General features: G+C 40.0%; 1 protein-coding gene across 1 annotated transcript in view; it reads right to left on the bottom strand.

Moving 5' to 3' along the window:
• The window catches only part of KIF4A (kinesin family member 4A), a gene marked incomplete at its 3' end in the record, with an annotated part of 126,179 nt that overhangs the window by 4,510 nt on the left and 108,770 nt on the right, over positions 1–12,899 (bottom strand). Inside the window, exons 25-27 of the mRNA XM_079910802.1 lie at positions 12,662–12,739; positions 11,988–12,086; positions 11,274–11,456 (exon numbers count right to left, since the gene is read on the bottom strand). Coding sequence (XP_079766928.1) covers positions 11,274–11,456; positions 11,988–12,086; positions 12,662–12,739 — 360 coding nt within the window. The remainder of the gene's footprint in view (positions 1–11,273; positions 11,457–11,987; positions 12,087–12,661; positions 12,740–12,899) is intronic.

Here is a 12,899-nt window from a genome sequence, read left to right as displayed (position 1 = left end):
TATAGTTGAAAACTTCCCTAATATGGGAAAGGAAATAGTTAATCAAGTCCAGGAAGCACAGAGAGTCCCATACAGGATAAATCCAAGGAGAAACACGCCAAGACACATATTAATCAAACTGTCAAAAATTAAATACAGGGCTTCCCTGGTGGTGCAGTGGTTAAGAATCCACCTGCCAATGCAGGGGACATGGGTTCTAGCCCTGTTCTGGGAAGATCCCACATGCCGCTGAGCAACTAAGCCTGTGCGCCACAACTACAGAACCTGCGCTCTAGAGCCCGTGAGCCACAACTACTGAGCCCACGTGCTACAACTACTGAAGCCTGCGTGCCTAGAGCCCATGCTCCACAGCAAGAGAAGCCACCACAACGAGAGGCCTGTGTACTGCAACGAAGAGTAGCTCCTGCTTGCCATAACTAGAGAAAGCCCACTCACAGCAATGAAGACCTAACGCAGCCAAAATAAATAAAAAAATAAATTAATAAACAGTACTTCTTTAAAAAAAAAAAGAAAATAAAATTAATTACAAAGAAAAAATATATTAAAAAAATTAAAAGCAGCAAGGGAAAAACAACAAAAAACACAAAGGGATTCTCCATAAGGTTAACAGATGATCTTTCAGCAGAAACTCTGCAAGCCAGAAGAGACTGGCAGGACATATTTAAACTGATGAAGGAGAAAAACCTACAACCAAGATTACTCTACCCAGCAAGGATCTCATTCAGATTTGACGGATAAATTAAAACCTTTACAGACAAGCAAAAGCTAAGAGAATTCAGCACCACCAAAACAGCTTTACAACAAATGCTAAAGGAACTTCTCTAGGCAGGAAACACAAGAGAAGGAAAAGACCTACAATAACAAACCCAAAACAATTAAGAAAATGGTAATAGGAACATACATATCGATAACTACCTTAAATGCAAATGGATTAAATGCTCCAACCAAAAGACATACACTGGCTGAATAGATACAAAAACAAGACCCATATATATGCTGTCTACAAGAGACCCACTTCCGACCTAGGGACACATACAGACTGAAAGTGAGGGGATGGAAAAAGATATTCGATGAAAATGGAAACCAAAAGAAAGCTGGAGTAGCAATTCTCCTATCAGACAAAATAGACTTTAAAATAAAGACTATTAGAAGAGACAAAGAAGGACACTACATAATGATCAAGGGATCGATCCAAGAAGAAAATATAACAATTGTAAATACTAATGCACCCAACATAGGAGCACCTCAATACATAAGGCAAATACTAACAGCCATAAAAGGGGAAATCGACAGTAACACATTCATAGTAGGGGACTTTAACACCCTACTTTCACCAATGGGCAGATCATCCAAAATGAAAATAAATAAGGAAACACAAGCTTTAAATGATACATTAAACAAGATGGACTTAATTGATATTTATAGGACATTCCATCCAAAAACAACAGAATACACATTCTTCTCAAGGGCTCATGGAACATTCTCCAGGACAGATCACATCTTGGGTCACAAATCAAGCCCTGGTAAATTTAAGAAAATTGAAATTGTATCAAGTATCTTTTCTGACCACAATGCTATGAGACTGGATATCAATTACAGGAAAACATCTGTAAAAAATACAAACACATGGAGGCTAAACAATACACTACTTAATAACCAAGAGATCACTGAAGAAATCAGAGGAAATCAAAAAATATGTAGAGGGCTTCCCTGGTGGCGCAGTGGTTGAGAATCTGCCTGCTAATGCAGGGGACACAGGTTTGAGCCCTGGTCTGGGAAGATCCCACATGCCATGGAGCAACTAGGCCCGTGAGCCACAACTACTGAGCCTGAACGTCTGGAGCCTGTGCCCCACAACAAGAGAGGCCACAATAGTGAGAGGCCTGCGCGCCGCGATGAAGAGTGGCCCCCGCTTGCCACAACTAGAGAAAGCCCTCGCACAGAAACGAAGATCCAACACAGCCAAAAATAAATAAATAAACAAAAACAAAACAACAAAAAAGATACACATAACTGAATATAATACATTCTTTTAAAAAAATACGTAGAAACAAATGACAATGAAAACACGACAACCCAAAACCTATGGGATGCAGCAAAAGCAGTTCTAAGAGGGAAGTTTATAGCAATACAATCCTACCTTAAGAAACAGGAAACATCTCGAATAAACAACCTAACCTTACATATAAAGCAATTAGAGAAAGAACAAAACAACCCCAAATTTAGCAGAAGGAAAGAAATTATAAAGATCAGATCAGAAATAGATGAAAAAGAAATGAAGGAAATGATAGCAAAGATTAATAAAACTAAAAGCTGGTTCTTTGAGAAGATAAACAAAACTGATAAACCATTAGCCAGACTCATCAAGAAAAAAAGGGAGAGGACTCAAATCAATAGAAATAGAAATGAAAAAGGAGAAGTAACAACTGACACTGCAGAGATAAAAAAGATCATGAGAGATTACTACAAGCAACTATACGCCAATAAAATGGACAACCTGGAAGAAATGGATAAATTCTTAGAAATGCACAACCTGCCAAGACTGAATCAGGAAGAAATAGAAAATAAGAACAGACCAATCACAAGCACTGAAATTGAAACTGTGATTAAAAATCTCCCAACAAACAAAAGCCCAGGACCTGACGGCTTCACAGGCGAATTCTATCAAACATTCAGAGAAGAGTTAACACCTATCCTTCTTAAACTCTTCCAAAATATAGCAGAGGGAGGAACACTCCCAAACTCATTCTACGAGGCCACCATCACCTTGATACCAAAACCAGACAAGCATGCCACAAAGAAAGAAAACTACAGGCCAATATCACTGATGAACATAGATGCAAAAATCCTCAACAAAATACTAGCAAACAGAATCCAACAGCACATTAAAAGGATCATACACCATGATCAAGTGGGGTTTATTCCAGGAATGCAAGGATTCTTCAATATACGCAAATCAATCAATGTGATAAACTATATTAACAAATTGAAGGAGAAAAACGATACGATCATCTCAATAGATGCAGAGAAAGCTTTCGACAAAAGTTAGCAACCATTTATGATAAAAACCCTGCAGAAAGTAGGCACAGAGGGAACTTTCCTCAACATAATAAAGGCCATATATGACAAACCCACAGCCAACATCGTCTTCAATGGTGAAAAACTGAAAGCATTTCCACTAAGATCAGGAACAAGACAAGGTTGCCCACTCTCACCACTCTTATTCAACATAGTTTTGGAAGTTTTAGCCACAGCAATCAGAGAAGAGAAGGAAATAAAAGGAATCCATATCGGAATAGAAGAAGTAAAGCTGTCACTGTTTGCAGATGACATGATACTATACATAGAGAATCCTAAAGATGCTACCAGAAAACTACTAGAGCTAATCAATGAATTTGGTAAAGTTGCAGGATACAAAATTAATGCACAGAAATCTCTGGCATTCCTATACACTAACAACAAAAAATCTGAAAGTGAAATCAAGAAAACACTCCCATTTACCATTGCAACAAAAAGAATAAAATATCTAGGAATAAACCTACTTAAGGAGACAAAAGACCTGTTTGCAGAAAATTATAAGACACTGATGAAAGAAATTAAAGATGATACAAACAGATGGAGAGATATACCATGTTCTTGGAATGGAAGAATCAACATTGTGGAAATGACTCTACTACCCAAAGCAATCTACAGATTCAGTGCAATCACTATCAAACTACCACTGGCATTTTTCACAGAACTAGAACAAAAAATTTCCCAATTTGTATGGAAACACAAAAGACCCCGAATAGCCAAAGCAATCTGGAGAACGAAAAACGGAGCTGGAGGAATCAGGCTCCCTGACTTCAGACTATACTACAAAGCTACAGTAATCAAGCCAGTATGGTACTGGCACAAAACCAGAAAGATAGATCAATGGAACAGGATAGAAAGCCCAGAGATAAACTCATGCACATATGGTCACCTTATCTTTGATAAACGAGGCAGGAATGTACAGTGGAGAAAGGACAGCCTCTTCAATAAGTGGTGCTGGGAAAACTGGACAGGTACATGTAAAAGTATGAGATTAGATGACTCCCTAACACCATACACAAAAATAAGCTCAAAATGGATTAAAGACCTAAATGTAAGGCCAGAAACTATCAAACTCTTAGAGGAAAACATAGGCAGAACACTCTATGACATAAATCACAGCAAGATCCTTTTTGACCCACCTCCTAGAGAAATGGAAATAAAAACAAAAATAAACAAATGGGACCTAATGAAACTTCAGTGCTTTTGCACAGCAAAGGAAACCATAAACAAGATGAAAAGACAACCCTCAGAATGGGAGAAAATATTTGCAAATGAAGCAACTGACAAAGGATTAATCTCCAAAATTTATAAGCATCTCATACATCTCAATAACCTAAAAACAAACAACCCAATCCAAAAATGGGCAGAAGACCTAAATAGACATTTCTCCAAAGAAGATATACAGACTGCCAATAAACACATGAACGAATGCTCAACATCATTAATCATTAGAGAAATGCAAATCAAAACTACAATGAGATATCATCTCACACCAGTCAGAATGGCCATCATCAAAAAATCTAGAAACAATAAATGCTGGAGAGGGTGTGGAGAAAAGGGAACACTCTTGCAGTGCTGGTGGGAATGTGAATTAGTACAGCCACTATGGAGAACAGTATGGAGGTTCCTTAAAAAACTACAAATAGAACTACCATATGACCCAGCAATCCCACTACTGGGCATATACCCTGAGAAAACCATAATTCAAAAAGAGTCATGTACCAAAATTTTCAGTGCAGCTCTATTTACAATAGCCAGGACATGGAAGCAACCTAAGTGTCCATCATCAGATGAATGGATAAAGAAGATGTGGCACATATGTACAGTGGAATATTACTCAGCCATAAAAAGAAACGAAATTGAGCTATTTGTCATGAGGTGGATAGACCTAGAGTCTGTCATACAGAGTGAAGTCAGAAAGAGAAAGACAAATACCGTATGCTAACACATATATATGGAATTTAAGAAAAAAATGTCATGAAGAACCTTGGGGTAAGACAGGAATAAAGACACAGACTTACTAGAGAATGGACTTGAGGATATGAGGAGGGGGAAGGGTAAGCTGAGACAAAGCAAGAGAGAGGCATGGACATATATACACTACCAAACGTATGGTAGATAGCTAGTGGGAAGCAGCCGCATAGCACAGGGAGATCAGCTCGGTGCTTTGTGACCGCCTGGAGGGGTGGGATAGGGAGGGTGGGAGGGAGGGAGACGCAAGAGGGAAGAGATATGGGAACATATGTATAACTGATTCACTTTGTTATAAAGCAGAAACCAACACACCATTGTAAAAGCAATTATACTGCAATAAACATGTAAAAAAAAAAAAAAAGCAAGCCAGTCAGCCAGTAATTTGGAGCTCAGAAATCATAGGGAGAGAATGTTTCAGTAAACCCTGGGTCAGTCAGACTCTATTTGAAATGATATATCCTATTTTAGGGCCCCATAAATTTTTTTAGGCATATAAAAAGTGTAGACAAGAAAAAAAACCCACTCATGTCCCCAACCCTCCCTTGATGAGTAAAATACAGATAGAACTGAAGCCTCCTGTCTATGCTTTCCTGATCCCATTTGCCTTCCTCCCTCCCAGGGGCAGTCTCTTGAATTAGGTGCTTATTATCCCATGCATGTCTCTTTTTTACCACATATGAGTTTTTGTTTAAAATATGTAAGGAGTTATCTTACATACTTTTAAACTTTATATAAATGGTATCTTATCATCCGTTGATGCATGTAGCTCCTGTTCCATTCATTTTCACACTATGAGCATGCCACAATTTACCCATACTCCTCATAGTGCCATATTTCACACTTACAACAAGGCTACAGTAGTAATAGCTGACATCACCATGTGCCAGGCACTGTTACAAGCGCTTTCCATATATTAAGCCCATTTTATCAATAAGTATGTTTCCTTGTGCACACATTCAGGAGTCCACTGTGTGTATGTGCTTCACAAAGAGGGAATTAAACAAAAAGGGGGTGGGTGACCAGCATTATAGGAAGTGATGTTGTAAGAGAAATGGTGGAAGAAAGTAAGGATAGTTTGGCTTGGAACAAATATAGGTGACAGAGCTCTCAGAATGATGGATTAGAGTCAGAGGAGACCTCAGTGACCATCTAAAGCCTGATTTGATGTATGAAGCCCCACTCAAACATCCCTGGTCTTATTATCCAATGCTCTATTTATCCTGAGATAACAGTTTCTATATAACTTCTGATCTCAGGACCAAATTCTGCCATCTGGAATGATATGGAATCAATTTAACCCCACTTTCACAGCATATATGTTCAAACCCTGAGCATCGTTTTCACTCCCCAGTCCCACTCTGTCCAAATCCTCTCAAAGCTAAATATACCTAGCTCCCTCAATGATTCACCACATGACATGGTTTCCAAGAATTCTCACCACCTTGGCTATATAACAATTTCTCCAAGTTCATCTTCAATTGTGACACCCAGAAATGAGCATAACTTTCTAAATGTGGTGTGACCATTGTGAAGCAGATTGAGACAAACACCTCCCTTGTTATGAACTCCATAGTTCTGCTAATGAGTCCTAAATCACAGTAGCTTTTTTTCCCTTGTCATATCTTTGTGGATTCATATTGCATTTACAGTTAAATTCAAGCCCTTGAGTCTGTTTCATATGGACAACCATCACCATTGTTGTGTAGTTGTGAGGGTAAAAGAAACCATTAAAACATCTTCCCCCTCGCCCCCATTATGAGAATAATATATAGTACTTTATAAAATCTGAAAATCAAAACCATGATTTTTAATATTTAACAATTGTATATAGTCTTTCATCATGTGGAAATGTCAATTTACTTAACTGGTCACCTAACGTTAGATATTAAGATTGTTTTGAAAGAAATTGTTTGCCATTAAAAATCATGTTGCAGCAAATATCCTGGTACATAAATACAATCCAAATCTTACCATGATTGACAAGGCCTCTGATTACCCCTCTGACCCGACCTTGTACTGCACTCTCCCACTTCTCAGTATCCTCCAGCCTCACTGGCCTCTTCAGCTGTTCCTTGATAAGCCAAGCTCATTCCTGCCCTGAGGTCTTTGCATTTACTGTTTCCTTTTCCTGAAATGTTCTTCTGATTTTTTTCCTGACTTGCTCCTTCACTTTGTTCAGATCTCAGCTTAAATATCTCCTCTTCAGAGAGGCCTCTCCCAAACACTCGTCCAAAGTACTCTTTTCCTACCCCATCATTCTCTATGATTTGACTACATTTTCTTTTTATCTCTTATCATCTAAAATTATTTTGTTTTTCTGGTCACTATGAGTCTCTCTCCACAAGAATGTCTTCAGTTTCATGAGGCCAAGGATTTTACCTGTCTTGTTTATTGCATCCTCAGCACCTAGAAGCAGTGCCTGATACATAGTTTGATGCTCAAAAAAGATTTATAAATCTTTTTACATATCAATGACTATATCCTTAGTATAAATACCTATGTATATAATTATTGAGCCAAAGGATAGGAATATTTTTAAGGCTTTTGATGCATATTTTCAAGTTGCTTTCCAGAAAGGTATGCCAAACTACACTCCTAACAACAGGAATGCCCACCTTAGTCACCTTTGCCAACACTGGACATAACAGAAAAAAAAAAACCCCTAACTTTGCTTCTTTGAATAAGACAGAGCAAAACACAGAGTTCTATGACATGTCCTAGAGACACCTCGCCAGGATGACATTGATCCATTGATTGCTACAGGCTGGGTATGGTCCTCTGACCATTTACACATTTATCTATATTATATGCCTCAAAAACACTCTATTACCCTGTCCATGTGTCTCTATTTTATCCAAAGTACAAGAATGGCATCTGAAGGGCTATCATAAGGAAGAACAATTAGACTTCTACATAGCCAAGACTCATTGGGATGATTCATAGGACAGCTCAACAAGGAACAACTTTCCAACACCTACTTGGAATACAATGGGCTGCCCTGTCTCACGACTGTGAGCCTCCCCCTACTAGATTGCTTGTTTTCAAGCAAGCAGAGCCTAGATAAACACCTGGGAGTTGTATTATAGAACAGTCATGACGTACATGACAGATGTATTCACACGAATGCCATGTGCACTAGCTTTAGCTTCATCCTATTTTCTCTCACACCAGGACGCAGATCAGAATATAAGAGAGGGAGCAAGATCTTGCCACAGACAAAATCTCAAATATGATGTATGTGGGATGTGTGTGTATACGTGTGTGTGTGTATCACAACTGCTAGCAACCCACCAGCATGTCCCAACACCATAGCTGAGAACCACTATAATAGAGAGATTCTTTATATAAAAGCAGTGGGAAGTCAAGATGAAAGACCTCTGGGGTTCCTTTAAGCCAGTGGTTCTCAACCCTGGCTGCACATAAGGAATCTCTGGGGAGCTTTTCAAAAAGGCCAGGTCCCACCTCAGACCAATTAAATCAGAATATCTGGGGGTGGGGTCCCAGGCAACCTGTGTTTAAAAGCTCCCTGGGGGATTCTAACGTGTAGCCAGGGTTGAGAATTATTTCTTTAGAGTCTATAATTCTTCTAGCACTGATTTCAGTGTTACATTATATCTCAGAATGATAAGATCTGGTAAAAATTGTAACATAAAGGATACCAGGCTAGGAATTGGGAGGCTTGGGCTCTAGTCTTATATTTAATACTTGGCATGACCTTGGACAAGTCACTCCATCCAAGTTTATCTTCATTCTTTCATTACTAGAGACCAGAATACCTCCTCCCTCTTTTCTGCCAAAGGGGACAAATGGGAATATTTGTAAAAATGCTTACAGTGCTTTAATAACAATACCTGCATGATATTTTATCCTTCACAAGGTGCTCCTGCATATATTCCTTCTTTTAACTTCTCAGACACCATATAGCCCCATATAAAGGTAGTATTATTAAAACCCATTTATTAAAAACAACAACAACAAAACCCATTTATACAACTTTGACTGTTACTTTGACTCAGGATATTAGTGCTGGAAGGGACCTTATATATCACTATTCTAGCCTCATCCCTTTATTACATAAATAAGGAATCTGAGGCTCAGAGAGATTAAGTGACTTGCTTAAGGCTATCCAACTAAACAGTGGCAAAGTCAAGGCTACAACTCATGTTTACCTGGCTTCTAAGCTATCACTTCTTTACTACAGCACATGGCCTATCCTTCGGCATCTCCTTAGTACAGATAGGAAATATAGCTGAATGAGGAAACCTAGTTTTTTCAGCATTAGCTTTGGACAAGTCATCATTTTGGTACCTGCTGCAGTCTCCTTTGCAGATACCTAGTGATTCATACCAGCCCACTTCAGCTGGGTTGAAACAATAATAATCAGGATGGCCTTCATGCAAAGCATCAAGGTCTACAGCTGATGTGTCTACAAGCAGTCTGATCAAAGAGCAGTCCATGTACTTCGAGGCCTCCAAAAGGGAGAAACTAGATTGTATGCCAACTTGCTCCCCTTAAAGCCCAGTTATATTCTCAAGTTATAAAATCAGGGAAAAAGCCTAGAAAATAATCATCTCTCAGTGTTTTAGAGATAGGATTTATCATTGATAGCAAATATCACTTACTTGCATTTTTGGCTATACTTCTATATTTCCTTTTTAAGCTTACAGCAACAGTGCTATTATATCTATGCTTGTGTGTGTGTGTGTGTGTGTGATAAGCTTTCCTCAAGGACAAGTATACCCATATTTGCTTGCCATTTGGAAACTCCTTCCCCAGAGTTTTAGGTCCTCTACCATTTGTTTCTGTGTGTACTTCTCACCTGTGCTTCCTAGTACTTGGCTGACCTTTTCATCAACAATCAGCTCATGCTTACCACTTCAACCACAGTAGAGAGCATAAATGTTTGCTGAGTAAGTGAATCAAAGTCAGACATGTTCTGCCCCATCTTCTCTCAGTGTCCCAGCTCTATGTCCCGCTACTACCTCTACTATCAAGTCTTTACGATATGCTATTCATTGTGCCAGAAAATGGCTTCCCAGGTGCTCCCAAGACTGTATTTCCCTTTCTGTCTTATAATGAAGCAAGAGTCATCCCTTTCTGGCATGTTCATAAACTATATCTATTTGGTTTGGCTTTACAGTCACTCTTAAAAGCCCCTCAGTCCATCTCCCCGAGATGAGTATGCTGAGGTCCTGTGATGTGTTCCTATTTCTTTGGCTTGTTTTCCCATTAGATTATAAGCTCTCTGAGGCTAAGGATGAGCTCTTAGTCCCACTAAGAGCACATGGTATGTTGCATTCCTGATGACTTTCCAAATGACTTAAGGCCACCACGGCTGTCTAGTCCTCATGAGTTGCTTCTCTCTGGTGGTGTAGCTTTACAAGGCTCAGTTCCCCATGTGGTGCACTATCAGCTAATGAAATCGAATAACCTTCCAGGAATCCAGCTAGGGTAATTTGTGAGCTGTTCTCTTTAAGTGGAATGTGGCTGCAGGCCACAGTTGGGGTAGTGATGAACTGTAATGCCTGGGAAGTTAATGTTTCAACATAGAACACCTAGGTTTGATAAATCCGTAGGATTATCATTGTGTAAGTAAATACAGCATGCCTCAAAGTCAGATTGTTTCTAACTAGCCTTAACTTTGGTGTGTTCAATCTTAAAGCTCCCACTTAGCTTCTGGGCTACAATTTTTACTGATATGACCATGATGTGGTAGAAACAAACTGGACTTGGAGTCAGAACATTCGATTTCAAGTCCTGACTGTCACTTTGTTTTATGTCCCTGGGCAAGGTCATTTCCCTCTCGTGGGTCTCAGATCCAGCTGTAAAATACAAATAATAAACACCTCACTGGATTTTTTTTTGCTGACAATGAAAAGAGGTAACATATATGAGAATGGTATATAGACTGTAAAATGCTTTAAAAATGTGAAAGATTATTATGGTCACACTGGAACCAGTTTCAATGAGATGGTATAGAACACTACTACTTGTTCAGACTGGTCAGAACTTGAAAACATGAAAAGAGCCTCCCTGTGCACCCAGGCAGCCCTCTCAACTAGCCCCCAGTTCCATACAGAGTTGGCCCAACAAGCACCCCTCAGCAGAGCCAGTGCCTCTGAACACGATCGGGGGATTGAGGTGTAGGGTCTGGGGCCGGTACACCCTCACTGGCAGTGAAGACTAATAACTAGAACCCCTGAAAGAGATGAGCTGCCTCCTACCCCTTGGATGTTCTTCTTGGACATCTTAACTAATTTTGTTGGCTTCCATTCCTCATCATCCCCATCACCACCATCACCATCACTGTCCTCAGGCTCATTCACAGAATATTCTGAACAATATTTTATATCTTCGATGTTCATGCTTTGCTCCAGGAACTTTTCTTTAAACCGGGGAGGTTTGGGCTAAGAAAAAAAGTTTGGAATGGTTATTTAATTAAAAACAACAACAACAACATGTGGATTATATCTTCCCAGTAGCTGCTGCCCGCTATATTCTCAGAGCAGAGATTTCAGATTTCCTCAAATATACCCCACTTGGCTTTACCAATCAGAAGAAATTCTGCTTTAGCCTTTGGCCTCAGTCTTTGAAGGGAGAGAAACTGAAGGGATAGAGGCTGAGCAATCTGAGGGAGGAGGGAGGGACTCATGATATGATAAGTATCTTTGGATGGACAGCCGAACACTGCTCTTTTCTATGCGCCTCCTCCTCAGTTGTGTTGCATAATGCCTGTACATGGTCCAAAGTCAGCCGTCTAGGGAGGGAGAATGACTATTTTCCTCAAGATTGTACTGTAATTTTATTTGGGACTCCATAGAAAATTGAGATGCTGGAATGTGGGAATTTTAACTCTCAACCACTTCTGAAAGGTGATTTTAGTACACTCACCCCAAACCTTGGCTATGCAAAGGTATCACAGGCCCTGAGCAGTTTACCTTAGGTGGGATATATTCGAAAGAAGAGTCTGGAGATAGAAGGGTATCCTTAGGAAGATGAGATTTCTGTCTGCTGGCTACTTGGAGGAGGTTCAATTTCTATTTGAAAAGAAGAGACAAAGTGTACATTGCAGGGCAGCTTCTGAGAGTGTTCATGGCTAAAACATAAAGATTCCTAAGTTAGCTTAATCTTAAGCCATGGTAAAGTGAGGCAGGGTAAGAGCAAAGTAGGTTGAAGGACTACCACTTTACAAGATCAGTATTAGATTCAGAAAAGAGCAAATTAAAAAATGTGTGGGCTCCCCTGGTGGCACAGTGGTTGAGAGTCCGCCTGCCGATGCCGGGGAAACGGGTTCGTGCCCCGGTCCGGGAAGATTCCACATGCCGCGGAGCGGCTAGGCCCGTGAGCCATGGCCGCTGAGCCTGCGCGTCTGGAGCCTGTGCTCCGCAACGGGAGAGGCCACAAAGGTGAGAGGCCCGCGTACCGCAAAAAAAAAAAAAAAAAAAAAATGTGTTTATGCCATCTGAAATGCACATGACCATACCACATGGAAACTAGATGTAGCCCTCATAAAATTGAGCCAAGTCATTATACTCAGGGTTGCTCCCACGAGCTGGCCTCTGTTGCAAGAGGGTCTCCCAGGGCTTATTAAATGGGTGGGAAGCTGTACTACCTGCTTCATGATTTTGTTCTCTCGGAGAAGTTGCTGATTTTGCTCACATACTTCCTGCATCTTCTCAAGTTCTTCATCCTATTTCCAGATAATGCAGTGATAGGTGGGGTTATTTTGGGCACTACATGTGGGTTACCAAACAACTCACAGGGATGAAAACATACTACTGCCAAGTTGCTGGCAGCAGGTGGTTTTTGCACAGCAGGCACTGGCGCCCAGAGAAATGCCTGATCCCCAC

Source organism: Stenella coeruleoalba, assembly GCF_951394435.1.
Source record: "Stenella coeruleoalba genome assembly, chromosome: X".
NCBI classification, from domain to species: Eukaryota; Metazoa; Chordata; class Mammalia; order Artiodactyla; family Delphinidae; genus Stenella; species Stenella coeruleoalba.
This window is presented reverse-complemented; position numbering and strand designations above follow the sequence as displayed.